Below are 21,256 nucleotides of genomic sequence, written 5' to 3'. Positions count from 1 at the left end.
CAAATTGCGGCAGGACCGAGCTGCCTTGCCAAGCACCCGACCTCAGCGGCACCGAACCGCCTCGGCGAGGATCAAACCTCCTCAGCCAGGCCGAACCCCTCCACGACCCGCCGAGGGCCGGAACCCCGGTGCCGGTGGCCCCCCGGTGCGGTGCGGTGCGGTGCGGTCCGGTCAGGGGCCGGAACGCTCGTGCCGGGTCGCGTTTCCCGCCGCGCCGCGTTTCGGGCCGGGCCGGGCCGGGCCGGGCCGGGCCGGAAGTGTCCGTGCGGCGGAGGCGGCGGCCATGGCTCTGCCCGGCGCCCCGGCCCCGGCCGCGGCCGCCGCCTCCGCGCCGCCGCCGCCCACCGTGCTGATGGCGGTGCGCGTGGCGCTGTCGCGGCCGCCCCGCCCGCCGCCGCCGCCGCCGCCGCCTCCCGCCGCCGCCGCCGCGCTCCGCCTGCAGCTCAGCGTGGAGCCGGCGCCCGGCGGGCAGCGGCGCTTCCGCCTCGGCCTGCGGCACAGCGAGGCGGGCGGCAGCGCGGTGAGGCCGCGGCGGGGGCCAGGGGGCCCGGGACGCGCTTTGGGGGGGGGCAGGGCCGGCACAAGGGGGACCCGGGGCGGGGGACCGGGAGGGGACCGGGACCGGGGCTGGGGCGGTCCGGGGACGGGGCAGGGCCGAGGGGGAGCGGGGGGACGGGCAGCGGGGTGAGGGGACGGCGCTGCGCAGAACCGGGGCCGGGGACAGCCTAGGGACCGGACGGGGACAAGGGGGAGCTGTGGGGGGGACAGGGCTGGGGACAGGGGGAACCGGGGCCGGAGACGTCCCAGGGACAGGGCAGGACAAGGACAAGGGGGAACGGGGGGAGGACAGGACAGGGGCAGTGAGGGGACAGGGCTGGGGACAGTGGGGGGACACAGCTGGGGACAGGGGGAACCAGGGCCGGAGACGTCCCAGGGACAGGGCAGGACAAGGACAAGGGGGAACCGGGCTGAGGGAAATGGGGGGGGGGGGGACAGGACAGGGGCAGTGAGGGGACAGGGCTGGGGCACAGGGGAACCAGGGCTGGGGACGTCCTGGGGGACAGGACAGGGCTGAGGGGAAACGGGGCCGAGAGGAAGCCAGAGGGGAGCGAGGGGCTGGGGTGGGGTGAGGGGAGCCAGGGGGACAGGCTGGGGGGTGACAGGACAGGGCTTGGGGGAACTGGGACTGGGGACATCCCAGGGGACGGGACAGGGCTGAGGGGAAACGGGGAGACAGGCCGGAAAGGAGGGAGCGAGGGGACAGGCTGGACCCGGGGCGACGAGATGGGGCTGGGGCTGTGTCCTGGGGATGTTCGAGGGGGGCAGCAGGGCAGGGGGGGGTCTGGGGCAGCCGAGGGGGGGCGCTGGGAGGGGACAGGGCGGTGGGGAGTGTCAGAGGGGGGCCTGGCTGGGGACACCCCTGGGGACACCCCAGGGCAGCGGGGTGGGAAGTACCCGGGGGGGGGGATCAATGCTGTGGGGAGCGTTGGGGGCGGCAGGAGCCGGCCGCAGGGAGCGGGGCTGGGACACCGCGCTGGGGGTCGCGGCTCCCTCGCGTTGTCTCTCGTGGCGGTTGTCACCACCCCCCCTCGGTGGGGGCTGCGCGTGGGGCAGGTCCCCGGAGGAGAGCAGGCGTCGCTGCCGCGGGAACCGCCGGCGGGGAAGCCGGGCGTTCGTCCCGTGGCAGGTGCCGCCGGGGAGCAGGACAGGCGGCTTTCGGGGACCGGCTTTTGCCGAGCGCCGCCCGGGTGCCGGTGGCACGCGGCGTTTTCCCACGGTCGGTGCTGAGGTGCTGCGGTCTTTTACGACCGCTCTCGCCCCCAGTCCGCTCACATGCGTCTGGTTTCACTGTGAAAGTCACGGGCAGCAAGGAGTGTTTTCTCTCGAAATGGATGGGGGCCTCCCGCCTCTGCGGGGCTGAGGACGGCACAGGTGCCGACTAGGGATGGGGCGGCATAGACAGACTTATGCAAAAAAGCCCGTGTTAGAAAAAAATCCACGTGCCGGCTGCAGGTACCAAGGCAGCCAACGAAAGACTTGTGTTTGGGGGAGAGGAGCGAGTTCCTGGCAGTGGTGTAAGGCGACGTCTAACCAAGCATCTCCGTAACCCGCCTAACTTCCAGCGTGCAGCTCGGTCAGTGACGATGTTGAAAGGAGGAACCGCAGTGGCATCAGGGATGAGAACTTCTGGTGTGAAAAAAGTGGAGCAGCAACTTTCCCGTTCCTTCTTGCAGCCCCACCTCTTTGGGCGAAGCTTCGAGATGGCCCTAAACTAAGCTAATTCAGCAGCTTTTCAGCTATGGCCTCCCCTTTCCCTACCCGCTGCTTGTGTCCTCGCATCTCCCCTTGTGCTGGCAGGACTGTTCAGGGAGACCTGTGCTTTGGGCTGGTCCGGTGAGCTGATCCAGCAGGAAACTTTTCCCTTGCAGTGTTAATTTTGAGTTGGAGTCATCGGTTTTTCTGCGGTGCGGCGTTAGCTCTGGGACCAGCACCGGGAGGTTGTGGAGGCTCATTGCTGAGGGGGTGGGTGACGCGGGACACTAGTGCACTGCCCTCTTCCGTTGTTGGTGCCGCGCTTATCTCGCGGTGTGCTGAATGGCTTGATCAGCTTTTGGCACGTGTTTGGTTTTTCACCTTTCTCCGGGGAAGAGGAAAACAAGTAGTTTCTTTGGATACGCTGGTGTTTTGTTCCTTAATAAGTGTTGCTGTGTACTTAAGCTCAGGAGGAGGAATGAACGCGTTGGGGCTGGCACTTGGTGGAGAGTACCAGGCTGTTCCTGGGAAGTTTATACTGCGTTTTGGGTGAGCCGCAAAGCTTTGCTGTAGGGGGTCCCTTTGCCCCAGGCCCCAGCTGCGCCCACCCCTCCTTGGACACGGACTCTGCTCAGCTCAACTGCTGCATCGTTTCCGACAAAGTGCTGCCGGCCGCTTTCCCCCCGGTTTGCTCAGCCCCACCGTGCTGTTTCCTGCAGCGCTCCTCGCGAGGAACGCGCCGGGGCTAGCGCGTCGGCGACGCCGTCTGAAAGGGGAGAGAGCGGAGCGGCGCTTTCCTCTGCGCCGTGCCTGTGAGCCCTGCTTACCCCCCTCCGCATCGCTTGCCCCTCGGCTCCGCGCTCTCCTCGGCTGGCAGCGGGCGCTCTGGGCTCTGCCGAGCCGCGTGAGGGCTGCTGGAGAAGCCTTTTCGCCCAAAGGCCAGGGTTTCGTGGCTTTCGTTGGGACGGTTCCCTAAGGAGAGCTGGGCGAGGCGGCGTCCGCAGGGAGGTCGCGTTATCCGCGGGCGGATAACGGGATGTACAGGACGCGCCGTGAGGCAGAGGGAGGTGACCGCTGAGCGCGTGGAGGAGACTGAGGGGAAAAGCAGTGCGGGCACAGTGACCTGTCCTTTGGAGGGGAGCTCTTAAAAACCCCTCTCTGTAGAATCTTGGGCTTAAAAACGCCTCTTTCCTCCCCCCTCAGGGTGGAAACGCGGTGAAGAGTAAGCGTGGACCAGCTGAGCCCGCCTGCATCCCCGCTGCTCGCGGGAGCGCTGCTGTGAGCCCGTCTGCCCTTTAGGAACAAGTGTTTTCTGCCCTGTGGCTCACGTCAGGCCGATGTCCGTCTCGGCTCGGGCGCGTGGAAGGCAGCTCTGTTGGCGTCCCCCGGCGGCGGAGGGTTTTCGGATCAGCTGATCCCCCCCCCTCGCCTGTTCGTCTTAAGGCAGGCCGGCGCGTTCCTAGTAAAGCCCCGGCTGCGCCGCAGGTTCACCGGCGCCTTCGGGGGTTGCCGTCCTGGCGAAGGGCCCGCGAGCGGCTGTTTTCGGAGCGCGCACCCGCGGCCCTGCTGTGTTTGCACGTGCGTCCCGTGAACCTCCCGGGCTGCCCGGTCCCGGCGAAGCCTGGGCGGCGAGTCCGAGGGCCTGACAGCCGGTAGTTGACCCGCCACAAACCCCGTTACCTCCTGTCGCAGGCTGGGGCTCCGCACGGGCGGCCGCTCTGCCCGGGGACCAGCGGGGCTGGGGCAGGAGTGCTCTCCTCCTGGGGCTACGTGGCAGCGATGGTGCAGAGCCGCGGCTCGTTGCACGCAGCGCGCTGGCTCCGCCGCCCGGAGAAGGAGAGCGTTTCCCGCTTGGCAGGGCTGGCAGCCCCGTCCGGGAAGGGACTCCGTGACGGGGCATCGTGGACCGCGGGAGGTGCGCGCGGAAGGACAGTCGTGTAACCGCTCGGTTTGGGCACGCGCCCGTCCTGGCGGCTCAGCGGAGCTGCAGGCGCTCACGGCAACGACCCGCTCTTTGGAGAGCAGGTTGCCTTTTCTGCCCTGGCCGGTGTTTCACCAGAAAACCCCAAATCCTGCCCAGCACGTGCTCCGTCTCTCTGGGGAGCAGGGGTTGCTTCCTTTGGACATCCCTCCGCAAAGCCGAGGTCGTGCTGCCGAGACCGGATTGAGGAGCTGGGGGCTGGCTCCGTCTCGTGGTGGGGAAGAGGTTAGCGGCGTAATGCCAGTGCACCCGTCTAATCGGAGGCGGCGTTTCCTGGCCGGACCTTTCCGTGCCGGATTAGGACAATAGCCGGTGGATAACGGTAGGAGGCCGTGTGTGTCGGTGTCCTCCGTTGCTCCGTCTGACGTGTAATTTGGCTGTGGCAAGGTGCCTTTCCCAATTCTGCTGTTCAGATGAGAACATTCGGTTCATCGCTTGTTTTGATGTGGGTCTTGTGTGTGAGAGATGCAGAAAGTGAAGTGGTCTGGGGTTGCTTTTACCCTCCCAACGGACAAGTCTCATGGAAAGCACCCAGCCTTGGGCCGGGTAGGCTTCACATTCGCTTCATCGCGTTTTTTCCGTTCTTGTAGTCCTGGCGATGGGACTGGGATGGGCAGCGCGTCGGGGGGAGACCTAGCAGGAAATTAAACCTGAACCAAGGGAAAGGAAACCAGCAGTTTCTCTCTAACTTCCTTTCGACTCCCCCGTCCTGGTAGGGCTTTTGCACAGCGTAACGCAAGCGGCGCTTGCCGGGCTTCCTGCTTTCTGCGTGCGTGAAAGCTGCTGTGACCCTTCGTGCAACTCAACAGCAGGTGGCTGTACGGAGCGCCTTTTCCACCGGCGGCAGAGACCGCAGCTTTCCGGAACTGCCATTTTAGCAGAAACAGAACCGAAAGCTCCCACTTGAACCTGAAATAAGTGTCAGCCGGGGAGGAGGGGGGTAGAGGCACCCCGAGGACGGAGGTGTCCCTCAGCCCTGGCGTGCGTGGTGCTCTGCGGGCTGGAGAGACTCTTCCTGCACCCGGAGTTCGGCTGGGGGCTGACGGAGCAGAGAGAAGCCAGGCAGGGAAGACGTAGAAAAGCATGAGCTGTTCAGGGATGTGTGTGGAAGAGTTTTTCCAAGGTTTGTAAACGGGGGAAAGAGTTGTTTTCCCCTGAGAGCCTATTGTCACGGCCACTCTGGAGACTCGGTCGTCTCAGATGTGTCCTACAGTTTGACCTGAGAGAGGCGGAGAGCAGAGGCAGCAGAAATGGGAACCAGCTACGTTTTGTTCTGGTTCTGGTGTGCCCCTGGAAGAAACGTCTGCGCTGGTGCAGGGCAAGCGGGCGATTACCCGGCGGACGCTAGCTTGGGTGGCCGCGAGCAGCTTATAGCCCTCGGTCTTCTGTGGCCGCCTCTGGCTGGGGAGGAGGACGCGCATGTGATCTGAGCACAAGATCACGAAAAACAGGGCGGTTTCTGTAGCCATGGACAGGGACTTAAAAGCAGGCCTTGCGTTAGCAGCCGTCTCTCTTGGGCGCGCGGTGCCAGGGCTTCGTGTTGGGTGGGATCGTGGTTCTGTGCCAGCGGACTGAGGGTTGTGCTTGGCTTGGTTTCTATTTCTGTTGAGCGCCTGGCATGTGTCGGCGCTTGTCTCATGAGAGACCATCTGCGGAGGTGAGGCAGAGGGACTGGCTCGCGGCCCTGCGTCCTGGCCCAGGCACCGCGCTGGGGGCTTGTCGCTTTGCCCGGCGCGTCGTCTTCAGCCTTGCGCGGTCCTGGCGTGACCCTCTCGCTGTTCTGCTTCCCCCAGAGCATCGCTGAGTACGACCTCAAGGATATTTCGTACAAGGTGAAGAGCCCTACGTGCCATGAGCTGACCGTCCTTGGCTCCTCAGACGAACCGATGGTGTTTAACTTCGAGGAAGAGCGGGAGGCGCAGAAGTGGTGGACGGTCATGAGCAGCTCCCTCCGGGAGGTGCAGAAAGGTCAGCACTGCGGGCGGGGGGGGGGGGGGGTGCTGGGGGCTGGCAGGGACCCATGGCATCCGTGTGCTCCGGAGAGGAACCGCCAGGCCTTCCCCAGCCCTGGCAGCTTGCCGGGGGGTAGCTGACGTACCCGGTGCGCAGCAGGTTGAGAGACGGCAGGCTGGGACCGGTGCTGCCGTAAAATAGTTCAGGGGTGCGACACCAGCTGCTTCTGGCTCTCTCGAATGCTGGGATGTGTTCCCAGGGAGGCTCCCTAAGGAAAGGAGATGCTTCTTGGCTGTCCTTTGCAGGATGCTGCCTCTGTGCTGGCTGGAGGTAAGAGAGGGGCTGGGGCTGGGCCTGTCCATGCTTTCAGGGACTCTGTAGGGGCTGAGTGTAAAAAGCACGTGATGTCTGGAAGTTTTCCCAAGGCCCGGCCGCTCTGGGAGCCAAAAGGAGCTGTCCCTTGCAGGGGACGTAGCCCGTTGTGGCATGGCTAGTTGTGTGAGCGGAGTCGGTGCAAATGGAGCCGGCATCCGGCTAGGCACGTGTCGGCAGGCTCCTCCGCTGGTACGTTAACCCGAAGTGATCGTTCCAGTGCCGCAAGCGGGGAAGGAAGCTGTTGGCTTGAAGGAAAAAAAAAAAAGGGAAACACCAGGGAGGTCTGAGGAGCCCAAGGAACATGGTGCATCTCTGCTCCTTTTATCGAGGTGGTCATGGGGGCTCAGGAAGGCGGCAGGCAAACAGTTCATGGAGATGGTGGGCTGTCAGCTGAAGCTGCTCTCTGATCTCCGTGAGACTTTGGGACATAGATCGAGGTGGATGGCACCTTTGCTTCAAGCTGCCTTGCAAAGCCCAGGAGTTCCTGATGCAGCTTTCTCCGTGGTGCGAGCGTGGAGCTCCTTGGGGATGGCAGTTGGTTGTCTCCAACGCTCAGAGCTGTGGCGCTACCCTGCTCTGATATGTTCCTGCTCTTCCTTCAGCCTCTGACAGCAGCAGTATGCTGGCGTCCCAGACCCCATCCCTGCCCATGGCTGTTGGAGGCACCTCTGCGGCTGAGGATCCAGAGGAATCTCTGTTCTCGGAGCTTACCAAAAAAGGTATTTGAGGGAGAAGGGTTTATTGGCTCTTTACGTGGGTCAGGAGTTATCAACCCTCCACAGGAGCCGAGAGCTCAAATCCAGGTCTAGCTGCTCCCCCATCTGTGGCTGACAAACTCTTCTCTGGGTGAAATTCTGGTCCTGTCGTGCTGTGGGAGAGAGAGTTTCTCCGAGGCAGAGGTGGGTGCTCCGTGCCCCAGCCATCTGGAGGCTCGCTCTGGGCAGTCAGTTCAGCCGAGCTGCGCGAGAAGGGAAAGAACTAAACTCCTGGTGGCTCCAGAAATTCCCCCTGGTGCTCCCACCCGCATTGCTCCAGCTGCGCTCTGGGAGAGCAGTGCAGTTGCTCCTTCTCCTGGCTGCACTCTGGCCATATAGCAATAAGCTGCTGAGGGGCCTTTCCAAATTTCCCAGTGCTCATCAGCACTGTCTGGCCCCCGGTCTGGACCACGAATTGCTATTTGTGGCCAGATGTGAGGCTGTGACGTGCACACGGAGTCGTACCCCTCTCGGTGCCAGGCTTGCTGCTGTTACGGGTGGCAGTAGCTCTCCCGTGCCCCGAGGAAGGTGTTTGCAGACTAGCTGCTGCTTCCCAGCTCTCCCTTTCTGCTCCCTTGCAGAGGACCTGGCGCTCCAGCTCGCCCAAGCGATTGAGTTTGGAGAGGAGGAGGTGGCCTCGCAGTGCGCCGTGGCTCTGGCTCGCCAGCAAGCCTCTCTGAACATCCTGCTGAAGGAGTCCAACTACCCCACGGATGAAATCAGGTGAGCGCCCCGACCTCCGCGTTCTCGGTGCCAACGCGAGGGCGCCTCGTGCTCCTGTGCGTTCCTCTGTGCCCCCTCGCGGGTGCGCGGGCTGCCCCGGATGGAGCCGCGGGCCCCGCGCCGGGTCTCTGCGAACAGTTTCCCAGATGTGCGGGCGGCCGGTCGCCTGCGCGGTGAGCTCGGGGGTGTAACGCCTGCGCAGCCAAACCCTCTCGCCTGCAGCTCTGCCGTTCTGCTGGTGCCGTATCGCTGGCGCGTGCGGCGGTGCCTTGTTTCGTTTGGGCTGCCTGTCCCCTGTCCCTGGGCTGTGCTGCCTTGTGTGTGCGTCTTTTTTACACGTTCCTGCCTGTGGCGGTGATGTTCCAGGACCCTTGGGCGACTGTCAGGGACTGACAGAGCCAGAACAGTGTCCTGGTGCCCCTGCTCCAGAGCTGCTCTGTGAATGTCCTCCGCAGGCAGCTGGAACGGGTCCTGGCAGGAAAGGGGAACCTGGGGAAGCCACGGCATCCCTGGAGGAGTGCGGTGTCCTGGGTTTTGTACTTCTTCCCTAACTCCTGGGAAAAAGGAGGGCAGGGAACGCAGAGGCAGCATACTGGATGCTACCGGACAAAGCAGAAATCCGGATAGCGAGCCCTTCCGGGCAGCAGCCAGTGCAGCGGGGACCTAATTCCGTGGGGTCTTCAGGCTCGGCTCAAACACAAGTGTGCAGCGACCCCCCTTCAGCGCCAAGGGACCGGTAGGGGAGGGTGCCGCGAGCGGCGCAGGTTTGTAAAAGGCCTTCAGGAGGAGTCCGAGCGCCGTAGAGCAGCGGGTTCGTCTCAAGACAGCAGTGACAAGGACTCGAACGAGTCGCGCCTCGCAGCTCTGCCGGTGCTCAGGAGGGGGCAGCGAGCCCACGGGCAGGACAACCTGGCCAGCGCGGCGTGCCTGGAACGCCAAAACCCTTTCACAAGTTTACTTGAAAGCTTTCAAGAGGGAAACTAACTTGTTATGGAGCAGGAGGGAATGTGCTTATTCGGATTAATAATGGGTTAAAAGACAGGAAACACGGGGTAGGAATGAAGAGCCGTGTATCACAGCAGAGCACGGTTACCAGCAGAGCCTGACAGCGTCTGCGCTGAGGCTTCTGCAAGGACGTGTGCTGCTGCAGGGGCACGCAGATGGTCTGGGGATGGCAATGATTAGAGAGGCGTCAGCTCTGCCGGTGAAATAAATCTGGCCCCGACTGTAAAGTTACAAGCGGATCTTGTGGTTCTGAGTTCTTGAAACTCAGCGCTGGTAAATACAAAGCGGGGCAAACAGGGGAAAAAGTCCTAATGGGCGTGCATAAGAACGGGCTCCAAGGCAGCCGTTGCATCTCTGGACGTGACTGCGGACGGTTCAGACGGAACCCGCAGCAGCGTCCGGAAAGACTTGTGGTGTTAGGAGTTGTTAGGAAAGAGCGAGGGAACGAAAGGGAAAACCCCAGCCCGGCCCTGCCGTTTTCTGTCTTAATACTTTGGAAATCTAGTTTTGGCCCCCGTCCATGTCAAACGGGTGCAGAGAAGGGGTGGGATGATCAGAGGCATGAAACACCTTTTGCAGGAGGAGAGATTGAGAGATTAGGACTCTAGTCTGACCGGGAGACGGCTGAGGGGTGCGATTAGCGTCCGTAAGCGCCTGCTGTGGAGAAAGCGATCCGGCAACGCTTGTTCACGCGCGGGAAGAGATGGGCAAAGAGGCCCAGTGAAATTAGCAAGCGCCAGATTTAAAGCGGGTAAAAGGAAATATTTTTTCGCGGTTTGTCTGAGTACGCAGTGGACGTCATTGCCAAGGGCTGCGTGGAGGCTGCAAGAATAAATAGACTGAAATAGAGACTAAACAGAATTGGAGGAAAACAAGCCCCGTGTGACTGTTAAACCTGAGGTTCTGGACACAGTCCTTGGCACGTGCAGGCCGGGAGCCGCTGCCTGCTGGAGGACGTGGTCAGGGCGGAAGCCAGGGCGTGCCTGCCCTGTACCGGTTTCCTCGGCCGTGATATTCCTGTTGGATCCTGGCTCTCGGGCGCTCGGTCCGTCCTCGCGGGACTGCGGTGTGTCCCTGCCCACGTGGAGCACCGCCTTGCCCAGGCTCGGGCGTTAGCTCCGTGGCCCAGGGCGGCAGGCTGAGAACGTCACGCCTGGCGAGCGGCACGTGCCGAGAGCCGGGACCCCCCCGTCCCCGGCAGCTGCAGCCCTTCCGCCCTCCGAGCTGGGCAGGCGTCCTCTAACGGCGGCTTCGCCTCTCTCTCCTCCAGCATGAAGGTCGTTGTGGAGGATGCCACGTCTTCTGCGAGCATCGTCATCCGGGTCCACGCTCACACTACAATAGCGACGCTCAAGCAGCAGGTAGGGCGCGATGCGCGGGCGTGATCCCCGCTAGCTCGGTGCAGGGGCTGGGCCGGGGGGTGCCGAGCCCCACCAGCCCCGTCTGTGCAGACGTCCTGCCGGGCAGGGAGGCGAGAGAGGCTGCAGAGCCCAGCGGGTCGGTGCAGCTGCCTTGGGTGCGCTCACGCCTCTAGTGCGAGAGCTGTTCGTTCCTCCGTCCCTCTCCCTTCGTGGAGCTGGTTCTTCACCGGTTCTCCTGGCTCGCTCATGAACGCCGATTTGATGTCAGCCCTTGCTGGGCGGCAAGGCAGGGTGGAAAGCTCCCGGGAAGCGTGTGCTCAGGGTGCCATGGCTATGAGCTTACCTCTGAGCTTCTCCCGCTGCCCAGGTGTTCCAGGACTACGGGTTCCACCCCTTGGTTCAGCGGTGGATCATCGGGCAGTGCCTGTGCGTGGACGAACGGACGGTCTCCTCGTACGGCATTCGCCGGGACGGAGACACCGCCTTTCTGTACCTGCTCTTGGCAAAGACGGTCGAGCTCACCGAACAGCGCTACGAGGAGGATCAGGCGCAAGTCATACTGAACTCCGCCTTCCCGCTGACCGACGGCGCCGGCGCTGGGGAAAAACGCAAATACAACACCCTGCCAAGCATGTCTCCGAAGAAAGGTCTGGCTCGCCCCTGCCCTCCCCTTTGCCTCGCGGGTGGGAAGGGCAGCCCGGTTCCTGCCCGCCAGACCCTGCTGCCCCGGCGGTGGTCAGGACCCCCTGGTCCCGGACACCAGAGTCCTGCACAGCTACGGCAGGTGCAGGGAGGCCTCGGGAGCCGTTGATTTCCCTAGGACCGGGAGCAGACTCTGCTCCGTGGACCGATGTCGCTGTTGCTGATGGGCTGCGGGTGGGATGGTCTCATGGGACTTGTGCCGTGTCCCTGCCTGGGGGCGAGGAGGGCGCAGGGAGGCTCTGCACTGTCCTGGAACAAGCCGCTCCTCCCTGGCGAGGAGAGGGCAAAGCTTCCTCCCCTCGTCCCTGGCAGCAGGCTCCGGGGGCTCGGTGGCTGTCACAGCGCAGCGATCTCTTGGCCGGGCCTGGCCTCGTGTCCCCGTGGTGGCGTTTGTAACGCCTGTCTCCTGGCATTGCTTCCTAGCGTGGGGGAACGACAACAGCAGGAAGATGGACATCGGTGAAATCAGCCACCACTTGGATACGCTGCAGATTGGCGACCTTCTCAGTAACCAGCCGAAACCCGCGCCGGCTAGCACGACTTTGCCTTCGCCGGTACAGGTATGGCGCCTGCAGTCCCCCGTGCCGGTGTGAGAGCGGCGGCTGCTGCCTGGGGGGGGCTGGGGGAGGGCAGGCGCTTTCTCCGAGTCCGTCCCCCTCTTCCCTCCCAAGTGGCTTTTCCCTGCTGCTTCTGCAGCTCTGGCATGTTCTCCGCAGGCGGGCTGGTCGTGTCCCAAGTGCACCTTCATCAACAAGCCCACGCGGCCAGGCTGCGAGATGTGCAGCACGGACCGCCCCGCTGACTACGTGGTCCCCGGCAGCTACAAGCCGGATGAGACGGAGCTCTGGAGGATGCAGCAGGAGCAGGAGGGAATCCTGCAGTACCAGCAGGTAACGGGGCCCACGGGCTCACCCCAGGGAGCAGCCGCTGTCCCTGTGCCCGTTGCTCGAGGACAGACCAGGGGAGGATCATTCGTGCCAGGGTTTGGAGGTGTCTCGTGGGCAAATGGTCCCAGGCTGGACTGGGAAGGAGACCCGGGCAAGGGGGAGACGCAGACACCCCCGGAGCGGTACCAAAGAGGGGCTGCTGCAGCCCCCTCGCTCTGCCTTCCTGAGAGGGCAGCGGTGCCCGCGCGTGTCCTGGGGACTCGTGCGGGTGCCGTATTGTGCGCACGGCGTGTTCTGGCACTGGGCGGCTGCTAGAGACGAGCGCCACCGGCTGCCGCGCGGCAGCCCCAGCCTCCGGCAGGGATCTGAGCAGCCTCGTTCGCCGGCACCCGCGGCCTTGCGTAGGGAGAGCAGCGACCCATGGCCCGCGGGCGAGCTTGGCGGGCCGCGACGCCCCGCTCTGGCAGCGCGTTCTTCTCTTCCCCAGGCTGCGCAGCGAGGTTGTGCGTCTGCAGGCCGCGCGCGCGGGGAGCTGTCAGGCTGCGCCGCGCTCGCTCTGCGTCTGTGCGCCGGAAGCCGCTTCCCCTGGGCATCGCAGAAACGTGCGGGGGGCTCCGATGGGACCTCCCGCACCCAGGGAAATGGCGGCGGCGGGGGGAGCCCCGGCCCCGTGGTCGTGGCAGGTGGGACTTGGGCGCGTCCGGCTCAGCCACTGACCGAACCTTCTCTTCTTTCTTTTTTCTCCTGTGCTGGGATCTCCCTAGGAAAAGGGAAGGAGAGAGGATGGTTCGGCTGCGCACTGCATCTTGGGCTCGGGTTCCCTGGATGACTTCATCCACCTGTCTTCCGAATTCTGCTAGCCGCCCCGTGCCTGGCCGACCCGGACGCCCCGTCCCGTCCCGCCCCGCCGGCTAGGGCCCAGTGCCCGCCAGGCTGGCCCCCCGCGTGCGCCCAGTGGCTTCCGCCGGCCGCTGGGCCACCCCGTTTGCTCAGACTCTAGAGTTGATTCGGGAACTCTTCCTTCGCGGAGAAGAGCCGGCTGGGCCCCGGCTCCTCCCCGAGCTGCCGGTGGCGTGTGCTGCTCCGGGTGCTGCTGAGCGTTTCCCTACGCGCGTGCCGCTGGCAAGAGTGCGGCTCTCCCGCCCGATGCAGGGACTCGGCTTTCCTGGAAGCAGGGACGGGGAGAGGGCGGAGCGGGAGCGCAGGGGTCCGGGTGCGACGCCGTTCTGCAGCGTTCCCCGCTGTGCCGAAGGCGCGAGCAGGGAGGCGAAAGCGGAGGAGAGGCCAGCAGCCGGCGCTGCGCTGCGGGTTGCAAACCCGGCCCCGGAGTGCTTGGTGCTGCTCTGCTGGCTGAGAGGAGCCTGCGCTCGCTGTCAGGAACCCGGGAGCGCTCCGGGTTTCTCCCCGCTCCGGTTCTGGCAGCGCAGCCCTCGCCGCCGCCTCCATCGCCAGCCGGAGCGGCCGATGGCACGTGCGGCGCAGGGGCCCTGCCCCAGCACTGCACGGTGCAGCTCGGCGCCCGGCCCCGCCGGTTCTCACACCCGCTCTAGCGTGGCGATGGCTCGAGGTGAGCGTGGCTGCCCCCGCTGCTGCGTTCGTGCTACGTTAGTTCTGCTTGCGAGGGCTTCGGGGAAGGGACGGCGTCACCCGGGGGTCCGGCACCGTGGGAAACGGGCTGCCTGCGCTCGTCCTGTGGCTGCTAGGGGGGCTGAGAAATTCGGCAGCTGGTGCTCCGGAGGGTCTCGGAGGCTCGGGGCTTCTTCCTTGGGGTGCAGGCCCGGCGTCGTGCTGCGGTGCCCAAAGAGCTGTTGTGGTCTTAGGAGCTGCACGGGGTCACCTCCGAGCTCCTGGCCCGGCCGGGCTTCCCTGCACGCCTTGTCGCTGGGGGTTTTCCGCCCAGGACGGCAACCGTGCCGGGCCCCGCGCGTGGTGGGCAGAGCGCGACTGCCGTCGGGGAAGGACGCCAGCCTGCAGCAGGCTCAGCCCGTGCTGCTCGCGGCGCCTGGCGGCCCCCTCCCGAAAGCACTTTACCTGAGGAGCCCGGGCCGATTCCTCCGCCTCCCAGGTCTGCCGGCGCTTTCCGAGCGAGGAGGCCGCAGGCGCGTTTGTCGCGTTGCACTTTGTGGTCAAAACCTCGTCCCCAAGCCAGTCGTGCAGGGCAGGAGTTACCCAAAACGGGGCCACAGTGAGAGAGGCTTGGTTCCCGGAGCCTGGTGTGTCCGGCCGGAGTCGCGGGGCAGAGATGGGCCACATCCACCCTTGGCACCGAGCCGCGACCCGCGGAGGCGGCTCAGAGCGGGAGGCAGGAGCGTCACCCGCTGGCGTTGCTCGTGTTTGTAGGTTCTTGCGTCCGCACGTGTCTCCCTGAAGCCGCGGTCCGATGCATGACTGCCGCGGGGTCGCGGGCGCGTTCGCGACCGACCTCCTTCCCTTATTAAAGCCTTATCCCCCCCCCCGAGCGGCTGTGCGGTGTTCTTGTGCCGGCCTCCCCCGTGGCTGCTCGCCGGGGGGAGCTCAGCGCCCGGCCTGGGGGCGGCTGCCGTTGGGGTGGGTTTCGAGGAGGTGAAACGGAAGAGGAGCAGGGGCTGGGCCGGCATGGGGGGGGGTCTGCGGCTTTGCATGCGCTGCACACGCCGGTGCCCCAGGCCCTGCACCCCGACGCGAGGCTGCTGGTGTCTGCCGTGGCTTCGTGCCCGCCTCTGCCAGCTTTCCAGACCTGCGGAAGAGCCTTGGGAAGGACGCGGGCACAGCTCGGCTGCAGAGCCGGGGCCTCACTCGCCCGGACCGCGTGTCTGCCGGGTGCAGCGCAGCCCCCCGTGAGCCCCGGGCAGCAGCGGCCCCCGCGCTTCTCTTTCCCTGGGGCGCTCCTGCAAATCGACAAGCACCTCCCAGGCTAACGGAGAAACGGCAGCGTGGGACGAGGCCCTGGGGTGCTGCCGTCCCCCAGCGGATCCCCGCGGGGTCAGGCGGCGAGACGCGGAGCCGATCCCACACGGGGGACGAGCCCGCATCCAGGCCGCGGTCTCGCCGTGCCCGCGGGGCTTAGCGGGGTGGTAACGGGGGCGGCGGCGCCTGGGGGCTTCGCTCCCGCCTCCCCGGGGCTGACGGCGACGTGACTTCCTCACCACTGGCTGGGCTGTGCCGGCTCTCCCTGACCTGCTGGACACGGCAGCCGTGCTCCGCGCGCCCCTTGGAGCAAAGCCTGTGTGGGAGAGCCGAAATCGTCCTCCTGATGCGTGCGCCCTGGCCTGGCTCTGCTCCCACAGCACATCCCGAAACCTGTCCCCTGGGACGTGAGCTCCCTGGGGGACAAGGTGACCCGTGCCAGCCCGGAGGGAGCCGCTGGCTTGGACCCGCCTGCGAGCCAGGGCGCAGGGCATGGCGCAGCCGGGCAGTGCGGGGCCCTGCTAGGCGCAGGCACTGACCCGGGCCCTTCCTCGCCGCAGGCGCTGGAGGCCGAGCGGATGAAGAACTTCCAGCAGCTGCTGCAGATGGACGAGGAGGTGCTGGTGCCCAACCAGGAGGTGCTGGAGTGCCGCATCTGCTACCAGCAGGTCGCCCCGGGAGAGGGGGTGCTGCTGCGCGAGTGTCTGCACAACTTCTGCAGGTAGCGGGGACGGCGCCGCTGGGGCCGCGGGGTTCCCCGCTGTGCCGTGACGCATCGTGCCGGCCGGCCCCGAGCCCACCCGGCCCGCAGGCTGCTCCCGGTGACGGTGCCCCTGTTCCCGCAGGGACTGTCTGCGCCAGGTGATCAACTACAGCGAGGAGCCGGAGGTGGCCTGTCCCTTCCGTGATGACTCCTACGCCTGCGGCAGCCACCTCCAGGAGCGGGAGATCCGGGCGGTGAGTGCGCCCGTGGGCGCGTGCCGGTGGGGTGCCCGGCGGTCCCGGCTCTGACCCTGCCCCGTGTCCCCAGCTGGTGTCGCCGGAGGAGTACCGGCGGTTCCTCGAGCGGAGCCTGGTGCTGGCGGAGCGGCGCACCCAGAACAGCTTCCACTGCAAGACCACGGACTGCAGGGGCTGGTGCATCTACGAGGACTCGGTGAACGAGTTTCGCTGCCCTATCTGCCAGGCCCTCAACTGCCTGCTCTGCAAGGTGGGCACCGTGCCATGCCATGCTGGGGCCACGGGGCTGGAGCGGGGGCTCCGCGTGGGGGCCAGCCCTGTGCATCCCACCCCGGGGCGGCGGTGCTGAGCGCTGCTGTCTCTGCACCCCCAGGCCATCCACGAAGGGAAGAACTGCCGCCAGTACCAGGACGACCTGCAGGTGCAGGCGCAGAACGACTCCGCCGCCCGGCAGACCAACGACATGCTGCAGGTGGGGGAGCCGCGGGGTGGCCCTGCACCCTCCCAGGGTGGCAGGGTCCCCAACACTGCTGCTGCGCCCGCGTGTCCCTCACAGCTACTTCCCTCGCCCCTGCAGACGCTGGTGCAGATCGGGGAGGCCATGCACTGCCCCACGTGCCTCATCATTGTCCAGAAGAAGGACGGCTGCGACTGGATCCGCTGCACCGTCTGCCAGACCGAGATCTGCTGGGTGACCAAGGGGCCGCGCTGGGGGCCCGGGGTGAGCTGGCAGCAGGGCAGGGGGGAGCCCCGGTTCCCTGCACGTGGCACTGGGTCACACACCAGGGCCCGTGAACGGCTCTGGCAACAAGGGCGCTGGGAGCCGCGCAGCTGGGGGGGGGGGGGGTCCTGCCTGCCACGACGTGGCCTGGGCTGCGGAGCGTGGTGGGAGCCCGCCTGACCCGCTCTCCTCCCCGCCAGGGCCCCGGGGACACCAGCGGGGGCTGTCGCTGCAACGTCAACGGACAGAGATGCCACCCCCGGTGCCAGAACTGCCACTGAGCGCCCGCCTGGCCACGCCGTGGGGATGGGGGACCGGAGGTGGCCGGGCGGGGAGCAGCTCTCCTCCCTCCGCAGGACGTCCCGGCGCTGCCAGCCGAGCTCCAAGGCGGCACGGCCGCGGTCCGGCCCGAGAGATGCGTGCGGGTGTCGTGGCAGCCGCTGGACTGCAGGGGAGAGCCACGTCCTCCTCCCCGGTGCAGCGCTCCCGGGCCAGCAGCGACCAGAGAAGGACAGGATGGACTGAGGGCCCTCGCGCGCCCGGAGGCCGGGAGGTGCCGCGTGGCCGACAGCCTCCGCTCTGCCCCGTGCGCAGGGAGCACGCGGGGACCCGGCCCTGCACCGTGCCGGGACATGGGGGAGGTTGGAGGGGGCAGCTCTGTGCAGCCTCGTGGCTGGCGCGACCCACGCTGGGGGCAGCGGGGCCCTGTCCCGCGTGCGAGCAGCGCGTCCGGGCAGCGCGGGGCGTCCCAATAAAGCTGTTTGCGTACCCAGGCATCGCTTCCAGGACCGTCGTGGCGGCGCCGGGGCCCTAATTCACCATGCGAGACCGGTGCTGTGTGGATGAGCCGTTTAATGAGATCGCGACGAGATACAGAGAGGGGCCGCGGCAGGCTCCGGCCCCCGCGGGCCGGCGGCAGGGCGAGGCGAGGGCCCCGCCGCCGCGAGGGCAGAGCCGTGGCACGTGCACAGATACCACACGACGCTTTCCACTTAACAACGGAGCGTTTATTTCCGCGTCCCCGAACCGTACGAGCGCAGGCGGCAGCCCGCCACGCAGAACGGCGGCCAGCAGCGTTCGCGGGTGGAGAGGGTGGCGTTAAATAAGGGAGCCGCCGCGTCCGCGTGGAGCGCGCCGCGCCCGCCTGTCTGTCCAGCCGCACATGCGTCCCTGCGCCCTGGAGGTTGCGCGCTGCAGGCACATGGCCGGGGCTGCGCAACCAGGGCAGGGGGCACCCCACTCCCGCGCCTATTTGGGGGGCCGGTAGATCATTTTCCTGCTCTTTAGTACAGACCATTTGTGGCGCTTCATGTAGTAGAAGAGGGACACCAGGAGCCCACCGATCATCAGCATCTGGGGAGAAGGGAAGGAGTCAGCGCCGTGGGGCCGGCGCCCCGTCGCGCCGCAGCGGGAGGGGGCCGAGGGGGGAGCGCAGGTGCCAAGGGAAGGGCGGTGCTTCGCCCTCCCACCCCCCCCGTCGGCGCGCGAGCCCCCGGCAGCACCCACCTTCAAGCCCATGCGTTTGCGGTGGTCGTGCTCCGGCTCCGCCGCCCACCTCAGGAAGGTGCAGACGTCCTTGGCGATCTGCGACATGGTGGCGGGGGTGCCTGGGGAGGGCAGGGGGAGCTGAGCGCCCCGGCGCCGCGATCCGGCCCCCCCTGCCACCCCCCCCTCCCCCCCGGGGCCCCTCTTACCGTCGTCGTATTCCAGGATCTCGTTGTAGATGGGGGGGGCCATGCCGATGGCCTGCCCGGGGAAGTAGGGATTGTAGTGCAGCCCCTCCCTGACCGTGACGCCCGCGGGGGGGTCGCAGTAGCCGGTGAGGAGGGAGAACACGTAGTCCTCACCCCCGTGCCTGCAACACAGACCCGGGATGAGACCGGAATGGGGCCGCGGAGGCCTCACTGGCCGCCCCGGAGCAGGGGAGGGAGTGGCGCCGGGGGTCCCCTGCAAGGGGGGACTCCTCGCCCACACTCCGCAGCGGCAGCCTCTCACCGCGCGTTGACGATGTAGCTGAGGTCGGGGGGCAGCGCCCCGTTGTTGGCGGCTCGTGCCGCCTCCGTGTTGGGGTAGGGCTTGGGGAAGTAGTCGGAGATCTTCCCGGGGCGCGTGAACATCTCCCCGTTCTCATCCGGGCCGTCCACCACCTCCACCTGGGGGAAGGAGGGAGCGCTAAGCCGGGCGGGCGCGCGGGGCCGCGTCCTCCGGAGCGCCGGGACGCCTCACCTCCTCGGCCAGGGCCTTGGCCTCCGCCTCGGTGTGGGTGACGCCGATGAGATTGCGGAAGGCCAGGTACTCCATGCTGTGGCAGGCGGAGCACACCTGCTTGTACACCTGGTAGCCGCGCCGCAGGCTGCGAGGAGGAGGAGGAGGAGCCGAGCCTGAGCGCCGGGGCCCCCGCGGCGGAGCCCCCGCGGCTGCGCCCTCGCGGCGGCGCCCCCAGCCCCGCTGTACCTGCGGTGGTCCAGGGAGGAGAGCATGCCGCTGTGGCTCCAGGGGAAGCTGGGCGGGTGCATCTCCAGCTCGCCGGCGCTCACGGCAGCGTGCAGCGCCAGGGCGAGCCCCGCGCCGCCCGCCGCCACCACCCCCAGCGCCGACAGAGCCGCCTTCTTGCCGCGGGAGAGGCCGGAGAAGGACGACATGCGGGCCTGGGAGAGACGGGCCAGAGCGCCGTGAGCCCCGCGCGCCCCCGGCATGATGGCAGCACGCCACGGCTCCCCGGGACCCCCCAGCGGGGTCTGCAGCCCGCGCCGAGCCCCAGGGCTCCCGCGGGAGCTGGCCACCGGCAGGGCACGGGCAGAGATCAGCTGGGCCAGGATACCGGGGGGCTCTGCAGGGACGACCGGGCACCGGGCACGGCACGGCCACGTACCGACCTGGGCCGGGTCAAGGATACTGTGCCTGGGGTACTGTACCGGGGGTACTGGGAGCACCGGGGGTACCGGGATACCCTGCCTGGGGTGCCGTACCAGGGGTACTGGGGATATCGGGAGCACCAGGGGCACCAGGCCAGGGATGCCAGGCTGGGGATACCGGCGGTACCGGGGACACTGGGGGTGCCAGGCTGGCATTACCGGGGATACTGCAGATACTAAGGGTGCTGGGGATACTGGGGGTACCGGGGATACCAGGGGCACTGGGGGTACCATGTTGGGGGTACCGGGGGTACAGGGGATACCGGGGGTGCCAGGCCAGTGGTGTTGGGGATATGGGCAGTACCGGGGATAGCGGGGTGCCGGGGATATGGGCAGCACCAGGGATAGCGAGCCAGGGACACGGGGTGTGCTGGGGATACCAGGGGCGCTGGTGGTATCGGGCCAGGGGTACCAGAGATACCGAGCAGGGGGCGCCAGGGACACCGGGGGTATCAGCGGTACTGGGATACTAGGAATACTGGGAATACCGGGGGGGCCAGGCTAGCAGTACCAGGGATACCGGGGATACCAAGGGCGCCAGGGATAGCTGGGGTACCAGGGGTGCCGGGGATACGGAGGGTACCGGGCCGGCGGTACCAGGGATATTGGGGGCACTGATGGTACCAAGCCAGCGGTGCTGGGAATATCGGCAGTACCGGGGATATCAGGGTGCTGGGGATACAGGCGGTACCGGGGATAGCGAGCCAGGGACACCAGGTGTGCTGGGGATACCGGGGTGCCGGCGGTACTGGTGATACCGGGGGCGCTGGGGGTACCGGGCCGGGGGTACCGGGGATATCGGGAGCACAGGGGGCACCAGGCCAGGGATGCCAGGCTGGGGATACCGGTGATACCGGGGCCAGCAGTACCGGGGATACCGAGGGTACCGGTGATACCGGGGGCGCTGGGGGTACCGGGGGTACCAAGGTGGGAGTACGGGGGGTACCGAGGCAGGGACACCGGGTGTGCGGGGGATACCGAGGGTAGTGGTGACACCGGGGGCGCTGGGGGTACCGGGCCGGGGCCCCCGGGGGTATCGGCGGCACCGGGGCCCCCGGGGTGCCGGCGCGGGGCCGCCCCGCCCGTGACCCGCCCGGTGACCTTCATGCGGCGGCGGCGGCGCGGGGCGGCGCGGGGCGGCGCGGCGGGACCGGCGGGGCCGCGGCGCGGGGCTCACCGGAGCGGGCCGGGGCGGCGGCGGGGCCGCCCGCGGCGACAGCAGGAGGCGGCCGTAGGGCCGCAGCACCAGGCACCGCACCGCCGCCATCTTGCGAGGCCGCCTGCTTCCCGGCGGGCGCCGCGCGGAGGGCACGGGGACGCCGCGGCCCCGCCCCCTCCCGCGGCCCCGCCGGAAGTGACGGAGAGTCCCCGCCCCCAAACCGGAAGTGGGGGCGGGGACCTGCGTGCGGCTGCGAGGGGCGGCCGCGCCGGGACCCACCGCGGCCCGGGACCCCCGAGACCCCCCCCAGGGCCCGGGACCCCCCCGCAGACCGGGACACCTCCCAGGGCCCGGGACCCCCCACGGCCTGGGGACCCCCAGGAACCGGACAGCCCCCACCGGGATGGGACGTGCCGGGCCCCAGCCCCCCCCCCAACCCCCCCGGTACCGGGACACCTGTGGCCCCCCCCCCAGGGCCCAGCACTGACTGCACACACAGACTGGCAGCGAATCGTTTATTGCAGCCACTGAGCGCACCGGGGACCGAGGAGCCCCCCCCGTGCACACCGGAGCCACCCACGGCCCCCTCCTGTACACACCGGACACTGTGGACCCCCACC

The 21,256-nt window shown here is 67.3% G+C and overlaps 2 protein-coding genes across 2 annotated transcripts; one reads left to right on the top strand and one right to left on the bottom strand.

The window, feature by feature from the left end:
* The first annotated feature begins 403 nt into the window (after window positions 1–403).
* SHARPIN (SHANK associated RH domain interactor) lies at window positions 404–17,334 on the top strand. Its single transcript, XM_067290052.1, has 14 exons — window positions 404–520; window positions 6,028–6,202; window positions 7,165–7,281; window positions 7,899–8,040; window positions 10,316–10,406; window positions 10,774–11,053; window positions 11,532–11,668; window positions 11,825–11,998; window positions 15,442–15,602; window positions 15,727–15,838; window positions 15,912–16,091; window positions 16,215–16,313; window positions 16,419–16,562; window positions 16,763–17,334. The coding sequence occupies exons 2-14, from the start codon at window positions 6,121–6,123 to the stop codon at window positions 16,841–16,843; spliced, it is 1,800 nt and encodes a 599-aa protein (XP_067146153.1). The 5' UTR covers window positions 404–520; window positions 6,028–6,120; the 3' UTR covers window positions 16,844–17,334.
* Window positions 17,335–17,547: 213 nt separating this feature from the next.
* CYC1 (cytochrome c1) lies at window positions 17,548–20,787 on the bottom strand. Its single transcript, XM_067292246.1, has 7 exons — window positions 20,655–20,787; window positions 19,017–19,210; window positions 18,789–18,915; window positions 18,558–18,715; window positions 18,257–18,417; window positions 18,069–18,169; window positions 17,548–17,915 (listed from the first exon to the last, which is right to left on the bottom strand). The coding sequence occupies exons 1-7, from the start codon at window positions 20,742–20,744 to the stop codon at window positions 17,811–17,813; spliced, it is 936 nt and encodes a 311-aa protein (XP_067148347.1). The 5' UTR covers window positions 20,745–20,787; the 3' UTR covers window positions 17,548–17,810.
* Between the last annotated feature and the right edge of the window lie 469 nt (window positions 20,788–21,256).

The sequence above is a fragment of the Apteryx mantelli genome, chromosome 2 (assembly GCF_036417845.1).
Source record: "Apteryx mantelli isolate bAptMan1 chromosome 2, bAptMan1.hap1, whole genome shotgun sequence".
In the NCBI taxonomy this organism is placed as follows: Eukaryota; Metazoa; Chordata; class Aves; order Apterygiformes; family Apterygidae; genus Apteryx; species Apteryx mantelli.
The sequence above is the reverse complement of the archived record's forward strand: the minus strand, read 5'-3'. Positions and strand labels throughout refer to the sequence as shown.